Source organism: Tupaia chinensis, unplaced genomic scaffold, assembly GCF_000334495.1.
Source record: "Tupaia chinensis unplaced genomic scaffold, TupChi_1.0 Scaffold000276_2, whole genome shotgun sequence".
In the NCBI taxonomy this organism is placed as follows: Eukaryota; Metazoa; Chordata; class Mammalia; order Scandentia; family Tupaiidae; genus Tupaia; species Tupaia belangeri.
The window spans coordinates 2,539,996-2,561,688 of record NW_006159759.1 but is presented as its reverse complement, the minus strand read 5'-3'; the positions used below and the strand labels follow the sequence as shown (position 1 = coordinate 2,561,688).

General features: G+C 37.1%; 1 protein-coding gene across 1 annotated transcript in view; it reads left to right on the top strand.

Annotated features, from left to right (window-relative positions):
* The window catches only part of CNTN5 (contactin 5), a 515,333-nt gene that overhangs the window by 394,651 nt on the left and 98,989 nt on the right, over positions 1-21,693 (top strand). Inside the window, exon 14 of the mRNA XM_006150105.2 lies at positions 11,071-11,191. Within this exon, the coding sequence (XP_006150167.1) occupies positions 11,071-11,191 (121 nt within the window). The remainder of the gene's footprint in view (positions 1-11,070; positions 11,192-21,693) is intronic.

Below are 21,693 nucleotides of genomic sequence, written 5' to 3'. Positions count from 1 at the left end.
GAGTGAGAGGCACGATCATATGCAAATTGCTTATTAACCAATGAGAAAGGAAGAACAGAAATGGAAGCAGAATAGTGCAGGCAGATCCCTTTTAGTTTTGTAAGACTCATCATTAGTTTCCCTCTCCTGTAATGCCAGAGACCCAAGGTGATGATGAAATGACTGGTATCTACGAGGTCCACACGTAAAGGAAGCACACAGACAAATTGGCCTCATTCCAGATTGATTTTCAGAATTGCATACAAAAATCAGTGAGCCACAGAGTGGTCTATTATATTCTCAAGGCTTTGGATTTTTGACAATACCAGGTCAAGACTGAGCCTAACTGATGAGTGAGATAGAACTACTATAGTCTTCCTGATTGGACTCCACTGATTTTAAGGAAGATTTAGAAATTCCACAAGCAGGTGTCTGAGTACCTTCCACATAGCCAACAAGTGATTATTAGACTGAATATTCTGCAGTGTGAAAAAGGGGAAGCTGAATGAAACTCAGTTTACCCTGGAAGCTACTATACTGTAGTGGAATAAAATAGTGTCAGCCTTAAAAGATACATTGGAAATATGACAAGAATAAACAAAAGAGGATAGAAACATTAATTTATCAGTAAGCCATGGTTCATCTAAATTATGCACCTAAGTTAGGAAGTCAGATTTGACCAGCTCTTTTTGAACTGAAGCTGTGTCACTATAAACTGCACATGCCAGTTCTGGGCCACATATTGAGGGTTTTCTTACTGCTAGATAAGCGTCACAGAAAAGGGACGTGATGGCATGAGACAATGAGCTAAATGGGTCTGTGTATGTTATTAGAAAGGCCATCTGCATTTCAAAGGGAGCTGTAGTACTTACTGTCTAGATGTAGCTGATGAAAAGCAGTCATAAAAGCCTGAGCTTTCTGAAAAATCCCATGGTTTATCTAGAGAACTAATCTCTAGTAACAATTTCATGGTCAGTAATAGTCAATGAAGCCATGTCTTGTTTTGCTTTAACTAGTGCTAGTGAATCAAAGGGCCTACAGTTTTAAACTAATCAAGGAATGGTTCCCTAGAAAGCATAGCACAATGGAAAGAGTCTAACCCAGAGTCAGGTATTTATGTTTCCACTACTGACTCGACACTTACCTTGCCCTTGGACAAGTCACCTACATCATTTGTTGGTTTCTTTTGGTTTTGGTCACAGGGCACATGTGCTTGCCAGAGAGACACAGAGAGACACAGTGAGGGAGAAGTAAGAAATTATTATTTCAAGGGGGATGGCCATGCCACAATCCCTTCTCCTCTGTTCTCTTTTTGGGATTTTGGAAAAAAGCACATGTGTTCAGTGTGATTTTCAAGCCACCAGGTCTGGGACTCAAACTGAGGTAAGCCGTATGGGAGTCTGAAGCCTAAACTACTATGTACCCTGCTAGCCCAGAGTCACCTAAACACTTTAGCCCTCAGTTTTCTTGACTGCTAGAGAAATATGTTAGACTAGACTTGTTTGTTCTCTTTCAACACTAAAATAGTATTTTTCAGCAACAATTTTTTTACACTATTACCTATTTTAACCCAGCATACTGTATGATAACTAGTTGTCTCCCTTTCATGTTACATTGTGAGTTTTGCAAAGGCACCACTTATCTTTTCTTTATCTGTTGCATGTGTAGATAAAGCATCACAAACAGGTTTTTTTTTTTTTGAGAGAGAGATTTTTGCTATAGGGCATGTGCGCTCATCAGAAAGACAGAGAGATACAGAGAGAAAGAAAGTGAGAAATCGCCCCTCCCAGTGAGGATGGCCATGCCGCAATCCCTCCTCTTTCATTCTCCTCTCAGTCTCTTGGGCACGCATACACATGCACCTGGCGTGAGTTTAAGCCACTGGGTCCGGGACTCGAACCACAGTCATCTACATGGGAGTCCAGCGACATAGCCATTATGCCAACTGCTGGTACCACAAACAAGTTTTATCTTTTGTGTCAACTCCAGTTAATTGAAACATTCTGTTGAGGAGAACCTAGAGGTTGGGATGCAGCTCAGCCATGTTTGCTATCAGTAAAAGAGAAGAGCACAGTTTCAAAGATGCCTTGTATTTGCCAGTTCTTATCTGGACAAAAAAGACATCCTAAGAAATGGTCGATTAATGAACGAACAAACAATTCTCTAACAGTGCTTGTGCTATGAACATCCATAAAAATAAAATGCATAGCTCCTATAAACTGTGATTATTCTAGAGCTTTCCTGGTGCTCATGACAATACTATTTACAAAGCACAAGTGAATGCATAAATGGAAATTTTTTTCTGATTAAGTCTATCACCCTTATGTCATTTTATTGAGAGGTGATTTATGAATCATAGGTTTAGAGCAAGAGAGTAAGATTATCTCATTACTGGACAATGGTATAATTCACTGAAAGCAAAAATATTCATTGTCACAATTTTAAATATCTTTTCACCTACCAGTGGTGCCTCATTGAGCCAACCTACAAACCAGGTGTTTTTCAGATTATAAAATATTATTCAGATTATAAGATATTATTATTGAGTAAATTCCTGGGAAAGTTGATTTATCATACAAAGACTAGAAGAATTTCACTAACTTTGGGACCAGCAATTGGCGTAATGGCTATGTCACTGGACACCCATGTGGCCGACTGCGGTTTGAGTCCCAGACCCAGTGGCTTAAACTCATGCCAGGCTCATGTGCGTGCATGCCCAAGATCCCGAGATGAAAATGGAGGAGAAGGGATTGGGGCATGGCCATCTCCTGTGGGGAGTGATTTCTCACTTTCTGTCTCTCTCTCTCTATCTTTCTGGCTAGTGCACACGCCCTATAGCAAAAACCTCTCAAAAAAAAAAAAAAAAGAAAAAGAGAGAGAATTTTGCTAACTTTAATGCTTTGCATTGAACCAGTACTCTAATCTACAATTTCATTTCAAAAAATGATCTGTCTTTAATTACACTTCAAAAACTGCCAATCTCTGGGTGTAGATGAGAGTCATTTATGGTATCTTCCATCTCCCTTTAAACTCTGAAGTTTAAGGGGGGTCCCCAGACCCATTTGTTTAGTTGGGGACATAGTCCTCCTTCCTTAGTCACTAACAAACTGGCTGTAAAGTCAGCAGGCTGAAGGTGACAGGTGTGACCGTGAGCTTTTTGTTTGCATTGGAGGTGCAAAAAAAAAAAATAGTAAAGAATATTTGTAAAGAAAACATAGGAATATACTATTTGAATAGACCTACGCCAAACTTTAGAAATAAAATACAAAATGTGTCACCATATTTTCTAAGATAAGCCTTAAAAAATGTAATCTTTGTCTGTTTTTTCATCAGCAACATTGAGAAAGAAACTTCAAGTCAATGAAGCATGAAAGATAAGATGTAGATATTAAAGTAGACACACACAATTGTTTTAGAATTTAAAAAGAAATATATGCCAACTCTTCAATATTTATCTCAAAGGACAATCTCGTAGAATAGCCATAAATATTCCAGAAGACTACGAGTATTATCAGCGTGGATTAGAATAGGATCAGCTTTCTCTGTACCTATGGAATTGCACTGGGCCCCACACTGAGACGTGTTTCACGTTTGCTTAAGTGGTTGACTGGTGCTATTTTGAAATTTTCTCTTTTGAAACAAGGGACCCAGTTTTTTATTTTTCTCTCAGGCCCACAAACTATAGCCAGTCCTAGTAGTCAGCGAAAGCTTTAGGAAAGAGAGAAAACTTGAATGTGGGCCAGCATGTAGCACGGTAGTTAAGGCGCTGGACTCCCACATGGCTGACCTTGGTTCAAGTCCCAGACCTTGCAGCTCAGTAGCTCACTTGCTCACTTGCTCACTCTTGTGCTCTTTCTCTCTGGTGAACACATGTGCGCTACCACAATTTTTTTTTAATTTCAATAAATAAAATTAAATTTTAAATTCTCGTAAGAAATTAACAGACTTTGGAAGGTCGTTGGGGTATCAATTGAAGAAAGATGCAGAGGGTGTATTTTCCACCAAATTAAGAGATAAATTGGGTCAAGTATCCAGTGCAAGGTCAAGAAACTGGACCATCTTGCAGGAAACAAGGAGCTAGAAAAAATTTTTGAGATTTTGAGAAGGTAAATACATTCAGTTTTAAAGCACTAGCCTAGATGTATCTGTATATTGAGTGGGTAAACATTAGAGACAGAGAGGGTATAACGACAAAGATATGAAAAGCTAGTTTGAAAGTTGTGTCAAAATAGGTATTTAACAGTTAATGTGGGAACAGCAGATGGCACAATGGTTACATCACCAGACTCCCACATAGTCAACAAGGGTTTGAGTCCTAGACCTAGTGGCTTAAAATTCATGCCGGGTGCTTGTGCACTTGTGCCCAAAATCCCAAGAAGAGAAGGGACTGCGGTGTGGCCATCCTCCCGGGGAGCAGGGGTAAATTCTCACTTTCTGTCTGTCTCTCTGTCTCAGTGGCAAGCTCAGATGTCCTATAGCAAAAATCTCTCTCTCTAAAAATACCAAAAACAAAAACAAAAAAAATGAGTTAATGCTCCTGGAACGGTGACTAAAACTATTTGAGTCACAGAGCAAGAGAAAGCATTTTTGTCAGGACACAGCCTAAGGATTATGTTAGAAGATAACGAAGTAACCCCCAGCCACACACACACATCTCTTCAAGGTCCAGATGCAGGTTCAAAGAAGGCTATTCCACTCTCTGTTTTCTTCCATAAAAGCTGGTTTAGACTGAGCCTTCCTTGTGTGTAGAGACTCTCTATATACCAAAAGCTTAGCACAACAAAAATTAATATTAATAAATTAAAATTAATATCTATTTAATTATCTAGTTATATACTGCTTAAACAATTAAAGGAGGGTGAGTCAAATATTCTCAATATTCATGTAAGGCAAACTTTGGCCAACAGGTAGAATAGAGGTAAGAATGATCTCCAAAGAGCATGAAGCTGGCAATGTGTGGCCTTACCCATCTCAGGTCTCTCTTAACTCAGCAATGTTAGATTAAAATGGAAATGATATACTATGTACATATAGAATCCACTTGCACAGTCACAGATAGAGGAATACACATTTACTCCAGGAGAGAAATGAGAGTCGGCACCCACAGGAGATATATGTCAAGAATCAAGACAAAAACATGCCACCTGACTGCACCCTGTGACATATTAAATATCTTCTCTATTCCTGTATGTCTTCTCATTAAAAAAAGGAATATTCATATGCTACACACAGCATTTAGTCATTTATCCAAAGTTATTTACATATCTAGTTTTGTCATCTAAGAAATAAGTATGATTGAACACTTTTGTTTGTAAATCCAGTATAGTAAAATTTAATTCTAATGCATCCTACACATTCAGGTTTAACTGCTTTATGATATCGCATCTTTATCTCAACCAACCTAATGGACTAATCCCATAAATTCATGACTTTTTTCTTATAATACTATCTGATGCAGTTTGGATGCTTTGCCATCCTAAGTTCATCAGTGAGTCATAATTTGAATATGTGTTGAAATTGAAATTTAATAATCCCAGTAATGGCATGTTAGAGCCATATTTACCCACTTGGATTCTTTAATACATTGTTAAATATATTTACTATTTCACCATAATGGACATAGCTGATGTTGTCAAGTAAAATTTTTCTACTTTCTCCACTACGAGAAATCAATATTTCTGTCTCAGAAAACATGTTCAATTATCTAACCATGTAAGTTAAATATCAGGTATTTTATTTATTTAGTTATCTGTTTGTTTTTGGCCAGAGGGTATGTGCACTTGCCAGAGAAAGATGGAATCAAAAAGAGAGAGAGGGAGAAGAAAAAAGCACCAATCAGTGGGGCATGGTCATGACACAATCCCTTCTCTTCCATTTGTCCATCCTGTCCAAATTTCAGACATATACTCACACATACCTGGCATGCTTTTCAGGTTGCCATGTATGGGATTTGAATCATGAGTTGGCCATGTTGGATCTGCCCCCCCCTTAACTACCAGGCCAGGGGCTGGCCGATATCACCTACTTTCTAAAACCCATATCATTAGTCTAAATCTTATTCTAGGATAGGTTAATAAAAAACTAAGAAAAGAAAATATGTATATGTATATTTTTTTTATTGTGGTAAAAAGACTTCCTATGGGAAAAAGAAATACCATTACTTGGAAATCTTTTATCTAAGATCTTATGTCAATAACATTAATCATATCTAATAATCCATATCTCTTAACTGATACACTTTTATGTTACATAAATTTTAAAAAATTATATCTCCTAGGAATTATATGCCACATTACTTTGCTTTACAGAGAAGAATGGTTTATAAGTATGTTTATGGGGAGATGGGGCTGCTGGGAGCTCCTTAAGAAAGTTAAAGAAACCCTAAACAGGGAGGGGCACATTAACTGTCATACCCAGCCTCTTTCTGACTGCGTTATGCAGCATAAGTCCACTGTTTATGAGAAAACCAAGTTACCTTGATCAAATTATCTCTTTCCGAAGCCTTCTCCCAAGTGCTTAATGACATCATAATGTTCTGCTATAACCTGCTGGAAAAAAGTGCTTTAAGAGCACTTTACACTTCTGAAACATCTCCCAATAGTTCACAAATGTACCTTGTTTCATTCAATTTCCCATAATTCTCCATGAGAAAGACAGTGCAGGTGTTCTTATCCCAGCAAAGTAATACTCTCAAGTACCAGGGCTAGGAAGAGGCTGAACTAAGGCTAGAATTCAGGTCTTACTCTGAATCCAGTGGTTCCCTATTGCACTGTCAGAGAGAAAGGGGATGGGAGAACACTTAGATCTGAAATAAAGCTAGGTACTTATCAAAAAAACTCACTTTAGCTATGGAAAACATTGATACCAGCTTGGTGAGGGAATGAATACCAATTAAAGAAATATTCCTGTTGGCTAAGAGTATAATTACAGTGCCCTTTAAGAGATAATATTTATCAAAGACTTACTGTGTGCCAGACCCACTGCCGTAGGCTTTACCCATATTATCCCATTAAAGCTCTTAGAGAAGCTCTAAGCAATACAGTACTTTTCCCAAGTTGAATATCTAATAACTGGTGGAGCGGGGATTTGCTCAATTCTGTGTTCTTCCTGAACCTGTATACACTCTTTAAGTGCTTTTTTCTCCACTGTCTTCCTCCAAAGTCTTTTCCTATTTTCCTTTCTATTTCTTTGAGAGAAGAAACAGGGTAAGAAGTATCTATAGCCACAGAAGTGAAGGAATCCATTCATGCATTTATTAGCTTGCTTAATGATCAAGTGTCTGTTGATGCACCAGTGCCTAGCTCATCTCTAGGAGTGCCCACAGTGGACCTTGGGTTAAGATTTCCTAAAAAAATGGCAAGTGCTAGTTCAGGGACAAGGGCAAAGTTACACTGGAGCATAAACTACTAATGCTTAGGGAGAGAGTAGAAAGGCCTTACAAAAAAAGAAGGCATTTGAGCTGTGTCTGAAGTATCTTTCTAGGCCAGGAAGGGAGAAAAAGCATCTGCTACACAAGAAAATGCTGTGCTGACAGCAGAGTGATACAAAGTACTGCTGTTTGGGTGAACATGGGTTGGTATCCAAAGACAGGATGCAGGAGACAAAGTCAAGCTCTAAGAGTCTTCTATGTTGAAATAAAGAGACTAGATTGTATCCTAAAGGCAACACCAGCAAAAGTTTGCCTAGGAAAATTAAACAAGCTTCCTATGCTTTTAAAGAATCTGACTGACTGTCTTACATTGGATGAGTAGGACATTTAGGCAAAATAGAAATTAGTGAGTAACTGGACTTGGGTAGAAAAATGACAGTTTCCTGTTTTATTTCAAAGCCATAAAGTCACAATAATGCAGCAATTGCTCACATGTCACTATGTGACCAAGAAACGTAAGGGGACAGCCATTCTGCTGCTCTCACAAAGTACAGCCTCTTTCTTAGAAAGATGTAATTTATTCATTCACTTAACAAGAGTTTATTGAGTCCCCCCGATGTGACATGCACTGGCAGGTATAAGCACCAGTTATAGGGAAGTTCTTTCGAAGCAACAAATAATATCATACAATTTGCTAAGAAAGCCAAAGAACGAAGAAAACAAAGGGGGAAAAAAGCAAATGTCAAAGAAAACAAGGAAAGAGAGAGTTAATTCATAAGGGATAATGAGGTTTAAGTTTAAGAAAGCAAGCATCTGCTGTAAGTAACCATTTCATTAAAAGTGCACTAAATTGTGGAGGTTTTCTCTCAGGAACTGTGTACTGTGGGCTGAGATTAAGTGTAATGGGCTCCCATGTGAATTCTTCTCATTACTTCTCTTGAAAGATCAGTAAATCTACTGAAAGGGTAATTTGGGTTTAGTGTTCACAATCCATTCATTTTACATTTAATCTTCCTTATTTATAATTTTGAAAATATGATGCAGACATAACCTATAAGAGATGGGATGAGCCCCAAATGAAAAGATATCAACTCCTTTCCAATAGTCAGGCCTTGGTATGGTTAGCTAAGCCACAGGCTGGACACTTTTGCTCCTGACCAATGGTGACGCACGTTTGACCCATTCATGGAGCACTGTACACTATTAATTGCAGGAACCCAGTGAAGTATAGCTTAGGAAAGATAATCACTACAACAGCTTTCTGAAATCCTTGGATCTCTGTGTGATTTTTAATCAAGTCTTTTCTTCACCCTATTATACTCTTCTTTCACTGTGATTCCACAGAAAGAAAAAGATGTTAGGACGTTTCTCTAGGACAAAAAAAAAAAAAAAAAAAGAAAGAAAGAAAGAAAAAAGAAAAAAAAGAAAAGAAATTATTTAAGAGGGAAAAAAAGTGGGAAAATGAGCTACTCAATTATTTAATTACAGGAATGTGCCTTTACTAAGTACTTTTTTAAAATTGTGAGCCTAAAAATGGCTTCTAATCAGCAGTTTTGTACTGTGTAACTGCCACCAATACAGTTTGTGATGTTAAAGAACAAACAAAAAATAACAGACAAAAAAAAAAAAAAAAAAAAAAAAACAGGCAAAGCCTTTCAAACAGTGTTATTTCTAGAAAGAAAAATTTTAAATCCTCCCTGATTTTGACTTTATCACTAGACACAGGCCCCATTCTGGGCTTAATGTACACATGATTTCTAATTGATTCAACTGAGAACCCTGTTAAAAGAGAAATCCAGAGGGAAAGAATCTAAGATAGGCTCACACTACATATAGTGGTAAGTATATAGACCTCATTCATAAGGTATTAAACTGTGTTGATATGAAGCTGAATTATCGCTTAATTACGTTTACATTTTGCCTTTGTTTCTCCACTAAAAAATATCAAAACATCGTAAAGTTTCCTATTTCACATTTTAAAATAGTAAGCACTAAGTCTAGTGGAAATGAGAAAATAAATTTTACTAGAATTTAAGAGTAACAGTTTATCCTAAGGAGATTAACAGTGTACAATAGTCACTGGACAAATATCACATTCCTTGAAATAATTGTTATGACATTTTAATGCATTCTCACCATGAAGCATTTTCTTGTAAATGACTAAACCAGACCATGTCTTAACAATTATTCCATGGGAGAAAAATTTAACAAACTTATAAGTTTCTATAATAAGATTAACAAAAAGGGGGGAGGGGAGAAAAGAAACAATATAAAACGAAGTAGATGGTAAAGTAACTCATTGAAAGAAATATACATCACTTGACTGATTAAAAAAAAAAACAATAATTTTGCATCCTTTCTATGAATGCTAAGAACAAAAAAAAAATCCAGATTTTTAGAAATTAATCCTACATCCATGATTTTTATATTGGGTTGTCAGTATAGCCATGACATATTTTCCTGTTTTTCTATGCAAAAATGCATCAAGGTTTTCCCGACAACCCAATAAAAATGCACTGGTCTATTTCAAAATAAAACAGCAAGTCTTAAATAATCATTGGGATAAAGCTTTTTAAAGACAAATGCACTATTTTTTGAAGCTAATAGGCTTTCATTTCATCAAAAGATAAAAATATAATCTGGGTTGCTTCTCTATGGCTTTCATTAACTATTCTTTCATGTGCTCAATTATTATTGGGAAAATCTTTGAGTTCCTTGAAAATGTCATTGCAAGCCGCATGCCTTTTCCCTCATTCCAGTCAGTTATTCTTTGATCGAAACATGGAAATTGAAGGGATTACTGGATATTTGATATGTTATTACCTGAAAACAAATGCCTGATTTTTCATTGTAAATATCAGATCTTTACATGGTCACAATGAAAGAGATCCGTCGTCCTGACAGAATAAATGAAAATCAACATTTAGTAATGAAAGGTTCGTACCAGTCATTTTAAAGCATGGGATTATCACTGATTTCATGAACTAATACATCCAAGAGATATGCTCCCTGGTATTTATTGATTTCCTTGACTGTGGTTATTCTTCAACTGTGTTCAAATCATCTTGCTTCCAACAAGAATCAGGTGTTTTGAGCCTCCTTTGTGTTTTGTAACTGCATTGATTAACCAAGATTCAGGCTCACCCTGCTTCCTGATGGTGGTGGTTATGGGAGGAATACATCTTTGTTAAGTAAAGACACATGGCTGTGGGACCCGCAATCTTTCACCCAAGCACTGTTTCTTTCTGTTACTCCCAGAGCTTACAAAAGGAACTACTCAATAAAGCCACATGAGATAATCTTTTGACTGGTGTCTTCTCATAATTAATTTCCCAACAACTAGCTATTCCATTCAATACAATATTCTTGCCCCCAAAATAGCCTTGTCTCTAAACAGCAAAACAAAAAGTTTTGCTCACTGATTATTTTTCCTATGTTTTTAAAGATATGGATTTGTTTGTGCATTTTTAAATATTTCTTAAATATCTTCGCTGGTAACATTATATGCAATATTGAATGTTCAAGCCCTTTATTAGCAATTGTTAAAAAAACATAACTTCCATGTGTTCCTTAGAATAGGGCATGTTTGCTTTCTGAATTGTTGTCATATAAATTGTTAAGGCCAAGAAATGGGCCCTTTGAATATGCAAAGTTCCCCCTTAAACCACCTTGAACTAGGCAGATTTGCAACATTTTAAACTGGCACTTCATCCCTCTTTCAGCAAGCATCCTCTGCAGATTTAATGATCAGGAACATCCTTCTGATGCATGCTGGGAGATATGGCTGCAGGGTACAGACCACAGCAGACAGTGTGTCAGATGAGGCAGAACTTCTTGTTAGGGGTGAGTATGCTAATAGCGCAGTCTGAAGACATGATCACCATAAATTATCATACAAAGGAATTTAAATGCATGGACTTTGAGCACATCAGTACTGTGCATTTTACTTTCAATTTTTAAATATATGTCATTTTTGCTTAACCTTTTGTCTTTGAAAAGATTACATGGAAAACTGCTCCTTAGCAACAGGCAACACGCACAGAGCCACCTTGAAGGTCCAAAACACCTTTAGTAATAAGTGGTCACTAAATGTTTAACCAACTTAATGCCAAGCACAAACTCCAAACAGAAGAAATACTGAGACCCTCGACCGTCAGTATAGCCATGACATATTTTCCTGTTTTTCTATGCAAAAATGCATCAAGATTTTCCCGACAACCCAATAAAAATGCACTGGTCTATTTCAAAATAAAACAGCAAGTCTTAAATAATCATTGGGATAAAGCTTTTTAAAGACAAATGCACTATTTTTTGAAGCTAATAGGCTTTCATTTCATCAAAAGATAAAAATATAATCTGGGTTGCTTCTCTATGGCTTTCATTAACTATTCTTTCATGTGCTCAATTATTATTGGGAAAATCTTTGAGTTCCTTGAAAATGTCATTGCAAGCCGCATGCCTTTTCCCTCATTCCAGTCAGTTATTCTTTGATCGAAACATGGAAATTGAAGGGATTACTGGATATTTGATATGTTATTACCTGAAAACAAATGCCTGATTTTTCATTGTAAATATCAGATCTTTACATGGTCACAATGAAAGAGATCCGTCGTCCTGACAGAATAAATGAAAATCAACATTTAGTAATGAAAGGTTCGTACCAGTCATTTTAAAGCATGGGATTATCACTGATTTCATGAACTAATACATCCAAGAGATATGCTCCCTGGTATTTATTGATTTCCTTGACTGTGGTTATTCTTCAACTGTGTTCAAATCATCTTGCTTCCAACAAGAATCAGGTGTTTTGAGCCTCCTTTGTGTTTTGTAACTGCATTGATTAACCAAGATTCAGGCTCACCCTGCTTCCTGATGGTGGTGGTTATGGGAGGAATACATCTTTGTTAAGTAAAGACACATGGCTGTGGGACCCGCAATCTTTCACCCAAGCACTGTTTCTTTCTGTTACTCCCAGAGCTTACAAAAGGAACTACTCAATAAAGCCACATGAGATAATCTTTTGACTGGTGTCTTCTCATAATTAATTTCCCAACAACTAGCTATTCCATTCAATACAATATTCTTGCCCCCAAAATAGCCTTGTCTCTAAACAGCAAAACAAAAAGTTTTGCTCACTGATTATTTTTCCTATGTTTTTAAAGATATGGATTTGTTTGTGCATTTTTAAATATTTCTTAAATATCTTCGCTGGTAACATTATATGCAATATTGAATGTTCAAGCCCTTTATTAGCAATTGTTAAAAAAACATAACTTCCATGTGTTCCTTAGAATAGGGCATGTTTGCTTTCTGAATTGTTGTCATATAAATTGTTAAGGCCAAGAAATGGGCCCTTTGAATATGCAAAGTTCCCCCTTAAACCACCTTGAACTAGGCAGATTTGCAACATTTTAAACTGGCACTTCATCCCTCTTTCAGCAAGCATCCTCTGCAGATTTAATGATCAGGAACATCCTTCTGATGCATGCTGGGAGATATGGCTGCAGGGTACAGACCACAGCAGACAGTGTGTCAGATGAGGCAGAACTTCTTGTTAGGGGTGAGTATGCTAATAGCGCAGTCTGAAGACATGATCACCATAAATTATCATACAAAGGAATTTAAATGCATGGACTTTGAGCACATCAGTACTGTGCATTTTACTTTCAATTTTTAAATATATGTCATTTTTGCTTAACCTTTTGTCTTTGAAAAGATTACATGGAAAACTGCTCCTTAGCAACAGGCAACACGCACAGAGCCACCTTGAAGGTCCAAAACACCTTTAGTAATAAGTGGTCACTAAATGTTTAACCAACTTAATGCCAAGCACAAACTCCAAACAGAAGAAATACTGAGACCCTCGACCACAGAGATACAGTTTGTTTGTGTGTACATGTGTTTTTAAAATGAAAAGCTAGAGGAAGCCCAGACATCTTTTTTTCCTCCAGTAACTTCTAAATTCTGCTTTCCAAAAACAGGAAAACTGCATGTGTAAGATGGTGACATTTGCAATTGTTAAGTGACAGGGATTTTTTTTTAAGTCTGAAAATGTCAACACACAGTCTTTCTTCGCATAAATGACAGTTAAGTGGTTTCTAGTTTCTAATTATGAGCCAGGCCGCCACATTCTGCCATCCTATGAAGTTTTATCTTATTTGAATTAAGCAAATGACTGGAGCATCCATTTCCTTTAATACCATATTCTGCAGTATGAGAAAAGCATATCCTAGCATGCATTTTCTCCCTTCTGCCCTCTTGCCCTTTCTCGTGTCCTTCCTTAGCTATAGCATTTTGTGGATGTACTATATGCCTACAGACATTTTCACAACTTCTCACTATCCAGGTCCACAACTTAGTGAACACACCATAAACTCACCATCCAAGACCAGAACTACAACCCAATCAGTGTCCCACCTTATACCTCTTCTTTTTTATCTAATATAATTACATTTTATGTGGCATGAGTTCTGTATGCTCAGACCTTTTGCATGTTCTCTACAGATTCAGATTTTATAATCTATAACAAGAAATTTACATTCTAGGTTAACTGGTCTTTTATTCATCTGTAGTGTTTCACGATTATAGTTTTTAAGAATTCCTTAAGACTACAGAAATCTTTAAGAGTAAGCCTAAGTGAAATAGTAAGCTCTGTCATCTCTTTGCCTTAGTTATGTATATCATCGAATGTTTCTGGGTTTTTGGTAGTGCATCCATCTTCAGTTTTAAGTCAAATGTTGTTTTAAAGGACATGTGTCGCTGGGCAAGCAGCAGCTTGTTCATTTTCGTGTGCCGTTTTTGTTCAGAAAGCTATTTCATCTTTTCTCCATATGTATGTCAAAAATGTGCAGCTATATTATGTTATTATGAAGTAAACTTTTTAAATGACTCATCCTTTCAAAACAGTGCATTTCATTTAGCTAAAAATTTCCCTCTGTGCATTCTCAAGTTACACAGCTCTTAGAACTGCACACCCCACACTGAAGTCCAATATATAGACAATCACTTGCTTTCCTTGCTATGGTCTGGTGTAGATTATGTGTATTTCTTGTGTGTACTTGCCTAGTAATTTTGAATGATGTTCCTAAAATGAGCGCTTTCCAAATGAATACCACCAATTTAGTGGCTGATAACAAGAAGCCAAGTGCTTTTACAGAAAGATAAGGGGGCAAAGTTAAGTGGCAAACTAACATTCTGCTTTGTAAGTAAAATTAAACTCAACAGAGTTTAGAACATAATTCAGGTCTGGCTTTTTCATGTTCTGCTCTTTTAGCCTTTGGCATTATGCCTAAGAGATGAAAAATGCATAAATTTTGGAATTATACCCAATAGTAATTTCAAACAGGTTGTTATTGTCTGATATTCATGTAACATTCAGCTGCAGCTCTCACTTGAAGTGAGTTTGATCAAGTCGCCAATTTCATTTTCTATTGTACATTTACATCACTTTTCGGAAGAGGAGTAAATATAGCTTGGGTGGTCTTAGTTGGATTTTTTAAAAATGAACTAAGGATTCTGGTTTTTTAATTATTATTTCTGTTATTTATTTATTGATTAGTTAACAGCTTTCAGTGATTAAGGGAACTTTAATGTTTAAGAATTGTTTTTTATAATATTGGCTTGTACATAAAATTCAAATAGTTTTACTCTGCAAGATTTCTCTCTCCCAGTCCTCCAGTCATTGATTTGTAAACTAAGGGCATTCTTTTTGTTGTTGTTTGGAGAGATTTTTGCTATTCTGTACATGGACTTGCTAGAGAGATAGAGAGAGATGGAGAAAGAGAAAGTGAGAAATCATCCCTCGGGGAGGATGGCCATGTCACAATCTCTCCTCCATTCTCCTTTGCAGATTTTGGGCATGCAGGCACATGTGCTGGGCTGAGTTTAAAGCCACTGAGTCCAGGACTCAAACCTCAGTCTGCCATGTAGGAGTCCAATACCTTAATCACCATGCCACCTGCTGGTCCCTAAGGGCATTCTCACAGTGCAGATCATGAGACCTACATTAGTCATTATAGACTGTGCTTTTCTAATGATGGCTACAATTTTTTTTTTTTTTGGAGAGGTTTTTTCGCTATAGGGCACATGTGCTTGCCAGACAGACAGAGAGAGACAGAGAGACAGAAAGCAAGAAATCACCCCCCAGGGGGGATGGTCACGCCGCAATCCCTTCTCCTCCATTCTCCTCTCGGGATCTTGGGCATGCACGCACATGCGCCCAGCATGAATTATAAGTCACCGGGTCTGGGATGCAAACCGCGGTCAACTATGTGGGAGTCCAGCAACATAGCCATTACGCTAACTGCTGGTTCCCATGATGGCTACAGTTTTTACAGCAGAATCCTTAAAACAGAGTTATCTGAATGTGTGTTTCAGAAAGATGGGGACAAAGTGAAGACAATTTCAGACAATTCCATTGTTTGGTAGAGTTCATCATTGGATTCACAGCAGTTCACTGTGTTCAATGTGAATCCCAAGGAACATACTTCGGTGGCAAGAAATATGATCTCATGATTCTGTTTCAGTGAATGTTTAGGGAGGAGAAATCTGTATTCTTCTAGATTGATAGAAGTTACTTTTTTATTGTCTTCTTTACCATTAAGGGTAGTCTATAAAACTCTTCTGTGCACTTTACCAAATCCTACAGAATTTCACCTGGGCCACGGGAACATTAAACTGGAGCTCAGTTGTATGGCCCCATGCCTGTTTGAAATCTTGGTGTTCCTGACTAGTTCAGCTCTTCGCCACTCTCCTCATTCACCATTTTAAAAGCTAGCTTTTCCTCAAATGTGCACTTTTGCTTTATTTTGCTTGTGAATGTCAGTGCTATTATTCACCCCTGTGCCACCATTATCATCATTCTCCAAAACTTGAAATTTCCATAAATAATCATCTGAAGCATAAAATCACTTGTCCTCACAAATTTAATATTCAGTGAATCAGCATTATCACAGCACCATGTATAATCCGGAGAACCATAATAGGAGTAATGAATATGTTAGAAGAAATTATTTTCCTGGAATACAAAAGAAAATTAAAACCACACCTGAACATCTATGCACAATTGTAGTCACTTATTTAAGTTCGTTATAACAAAAGAGAATAAAAAACCTAGACTGTGCCATAGGGAAGCTTGTGCAAGATGGATAGAACTTCATTATGCTGTCTAAGGCAAAGGAGACAGTCTACTAGGAGATAATCTCACTGAGGGTGCCACACAATTTGTAAAGAACTAATACTCCAATTCAAAAGAAGTGATCAAGCACAAAACTCTGAAGAAATGAACAGTAGTTTTTTGTTATTTCATTTGATAAAAATCAATGTTGTGGGCCAGCAGATGGCGTAGTGGTTATGTCACTGGACACCCACATGGCTGATTGTGGTTCGAGTCCCAGACCTGGAGAATTGAAAATCATATTGGAGACCAGCAGATGGCATAATGGTTACATCACTGGACTCCCACATAGTCAACCACAGTTTGAGTCCTGGACTTAGTGGCTTAAAACTCACACTGGGTGCATGTGTATGCATGACCAAAATCCCAAGATGAGAATGAAGGAGAAGGGATTGTGGTGTGGCCAGGCCCTCGGGAGTAATTTCTCCTTGCTTTCTGTCCTCTGTCTCTGTCTCTCCAGTGAGTGCATGCACCCTATAGCAAAAATATCTCTAAAAAAAAAAATATGTTTCTCAAAGCAAATATAAGGATAGGATACTGTCATGATTAAAAGGATAAAATGTACTTAGCTAAGTGTGGGTAACTGGGAGCCAGAGCATGAATTCTTTCTATTCTGCTCAGAGGCAGAGGCAGGAATAAAATATTCACCTTTCATATATCTACTGTATTTCTATTAATCTGCCACTTAATGCAAAACAGTAATCAAGGAAATTAGAGAAGAGTCAGAAAGAACCAATAGTTTGTTGGTTCCTTGTGAATATTCAGATTCGCCTCAAACTTGAACAATTTTAATTTCTGGGATTACAGTTAACAGAATGAATCCCACATGTATTTAGCTGAATTTGAAAAGAAGAACTATACCTCAGGATGTAACTTGTTGAGAGACATCTAACCGCTTTCAACCATCTACCTCAAATGTCTACTCCACCACTTCTTATTCCTGGCGCAGAATTCAACCTGTCTTTCAGTCTAACTTCTTTTACCTTTCCAGTCAGTTCAGTTCCATTTATTCTTTCTAGGAATTTTTTTTTCCTTGAATACTTTATGTGTAATCTCACCCAACCTATTAAGTCACTTTTCAATGCAAAACCACATCACTGGACTCCCACATAGTCAACCACAGTTTGAGTCCTGGACTTAGTGGCTTAAAACTCACACTGGGTGCATGTGTATGCATGACCAAAATCCCAAGATGAGAATGAAGGAGAAGGGATTGTGGTGTGGCCAGGCCCTCGGGAGTAATTTCTCCTTGCTTTCTGTCCTCTGTCTCTGTCTCTCCAGTGAGTGCATGCACCCTATAGCAAAAATATCTCTAAAAAAAAAAATATGTTTCTCAAAGCAAATATAAGGATAGGATACTGTCATGATTAAAAGGATAAAATGTACTTAGCTAAGTGTGGGTAACTGGGAGCCAGAGCATGAATTCTTTCTATTCTGCTCAGAGGCAGAGGCAGGAATAAAATATTCACCTTTCATATATCTACTGTATTTCTATTAATCTGCCACTTAATGCAAAACAGTAATCAAGGAAATTAGAGAAGAGTCAGAAAGAACCAATAGTTTGTTGGTTCCTTGTGAATATTCAGATTCGCCTCAAACTTGAACAATTTTAATTTCTGGGATTACAGTTAACAGAATGAATCCCACATGTATTTAGCTGAATTTGAAAAGAAGAACTATACCTCAGGATGTAACTTGTTGAGAGACATCTAACCGCTTTCAACCATCTACCTCCAATGTCTACTCCACCACTTCTTATTCCTGGCGCAGAATTCAACCTGTCTTTCAGTCTAACTTCTTTTACCTTTCCAGTCAGTTCAGTTCCATTTATTCTTTCTAGGAATTTTTTTTTCCTTGAATACTTTATGTGTAATCTCACCCAACCTATTAAGTCACTTTTCAATGCAAAACCAGAGCCAGATCAGTTTGACTGTTTTGTCAATGAAATCAATCAAGTATTTAGTTATAATTGACTGTTCATTTGTTCATTTGCCCATTTATTCAGCACCTGCTCCATATCAGACAAGGAGGTGAGCACACAGAATGATAAAAAACCTGAGATCTCAGGCCTCAGTGAGACGCTACATCCTTCAGCCCACTAATGGAAGAGGCATCTTTGGAAGTGGGATGAGAAGCACTGAAGTCCCCCCTGAGTATCTTTCCATCTGGTAGGGTAAATAATGAGATTCTAGGAGAAAACATCAACATAGCAATGGAACCATAGACACCCAATGCAAAATGAATATGCACTCCCTATTCATTTTACACTGTGCCCCACTAAAGTTATTAAGAATTTCAAGAGAGCAACAATAAAACATTAATCTAAGCACAGGATCCTTCAACGCTCAGTGCCCTGTGCAACTGCATGAGACACGTACACATGAAGGCAGCCCTTGACAGCTATTAAATTATGTATTAGTCTATAGAAACAGCAGGATTTTAGCAAAAGGAGGGGATGAATCACAGCACAGTCTATCTAAAGTTTCCATATCTACAAAATTAAAGTATCAGAGTCAACATCAGTGGCTTTATCAGCTTTTTACACACAAACACATCTCCTTTATTATCTTACCCCAGAGCCATATGTTTTAAAAGATTTTGTTTATTATGTTGAAGTACTCACTAATGTATATTTTCTTTTTAAATGCCACATAAAGCCTCCTATCATCAGAAGGTGGATGATACCAGACAGTTTATATCCAGCTGACATCAAAGGGCCTTTACCTTTTGGCTGGTTGTGAAGTGCTCTGTTTGTTTGTTTTCAAAAGTTGAAAATAATCTAAAGACATCAGATTTTACCATAGTGGAGACTAATTTGGAAACCTTTGATTATATACTCTGCAAACTCTCTTCAAGCTCTCTTTTTCGGTGATTGTCATGAGAAGAAAATTGGAGAATTTTCTGCTTTTGCCCTTTGAAAGATGCATGCACTATCACTTTCCCAAATGCACAGGAAAACTAACGCTCAGTAAAAACAATATATGCCTGATATGTTATTGTTCATTGATGTGAGAATTAAAGAAGTATTAATGTATGTATCTTCACACTTCTCACAGCACTAACTTTGTGACCCATGTAGATTCTAAGTTGATATAAATATCTACTTTTAGCATCTGACCCCTTCAGAAGTTTCCAAGTTTTAAAATGCCCAAGTACTTAACACGATTATCTTGGGAAGACAGAACATATACAGTTTTTACTTCTCACTTTGATCTAATATGCAATAAGCTCATTATAATTGGAGAATGCACAAGCCTTCATAAGACAGAGCAATGACTGGGACTCAAATGAGTCTCCAATAAAAGAAAAAAAGACAGTAGTTATAAAAAGCAAAGCTGGTGGTACAATGGGATTTAAAGACCAAAGACAATACTAAATGTCAGAAGCATCCTAATATAAAAATACTTTTGCTTCAGAGTATGTAAACCTGTTGGGGTAAATTCTTGATGTATACGGTTATCTTTTAACCCCAGAGAGTAAGAGAGAGAGAAGTGCTGAGATGGGATTTGGTATAAGAGCTTTCTGATACCCTAGGAAGGAACTTAACTTCACACTAGAGATATACTAGCTTAACTTTATGCTCTATGGACAACATGGATAGCCATCAAAGGACCAAAGCAGAAAATGGACCTGATCAGAATGCACCTTTAAGGAAATCATTCAGGAAACTGCAGAGAATGTTTTAGAGGAGAGTGAGACCACTGGCTTGCCAAGTAGAACAAAAGGACACTATAACAACCCTGACAAGAAATAAGGGTCTGGTAATAACAGACATAAAAAAAGGATACATGTGAGAGAATATAACATGTGCTTGTGGAAAAAAAAATGGAATTAAAGTCTGAGTGTTTTTTGGTGCAAAAAGTAGAAATCTATTCATAGATTTTTTTCAAGCACACATTTTCCATGAACTTTTTGAATGCCTGTTAAATTTAAAGATTAGACAGGAGACGGGATCTAGAGAATGTGGTGGCCTACTGGCTATGAGATATGAGAAAGAGAAGGCAAAGATGAATACCAGTTGCAATGCTTAATTGAGTGGTCAAATGGAAGGGGACCATGCATTCTGGTTAGACCAAGTTAGCTCCAGGTTATTCTCAAAGTGCAAAGTTACTATAAGTCCTCTTCACTCCCCAAATTGTCTGTATTTAGATCATGTATTTTGCGCCCACTCCAATGAAGAATGATCATAAAATTAAGATCATTCATGATCATGTTCATATAATCAGGAAGATACAGAAAGAACTGGATTGGTGATAAAGGAACAACATTAAACAAATATAGTATTTAAGGTTCTCTGGAGAGAAATATCTAGAAAGAAAATATGTTTGTGGCTATGGAGCTGAGAAGAGAAACACTGAATCTAATATATAGATTTGAGCACTATATTGATGTACATTAATATATTAATATCTAGAGAGAATGAAATTATAGAGATACCATGTTTAAAAAAAAAATGAGGACATGCTGGGATAGAATCCTGGGAAACATTCCTGTTGAAGAGAACAAATTTCCAAAGGAGAGTGTGAATAGGTGCCAAGGACAGAAAGCTACAAAGAGGAAACCCAAGTAAACTGAGTCAGAGGGACAGAGTGAGCAGAGAATTACAGAATGGAGTGAGAAGGCAACAGCATCAAAAGCATGAGAAAGAAGAAACAGTGTACCCCACTGACTTGAGCAACTTGGAAATAGTGGATGACCTTGGCGAGGGCATATTCAGTGGAAGGACAAGTGTAATAGCCAAATCGCACCTGATGAGACATGTGAGCAGTAATACATGAGAGTCAGTGTAGAGTTGTAAGAAAACTAGAAATTTTTAAGTCAGACCAGGTTACATCCTCACAAGTTCTTATTAGTTGTATACCATTAGGTTGTTTAACTCCATCCTTCACTCATTCAGTCAGTATTTATTCATCAAACAGAGAACTCAAGGTCTGTGGCAGGCACTAGGTTAAGAACTAGCTAACTACGCACACCTTATGTTATGGAGGAACATGTTATTTTACAATATAATATGGAGTGTGGATACAGCTATACAAGCAGTATTCATTACTCTCTGACCATAACTCTATTAATAACAATAAAAAACAGCTAACATTTATGAAGTTCTTCCTGTATTCCAGACACTGTGCAAAAGATTCTATATGCATTAGCTTATTTTGTCCATTTAGCA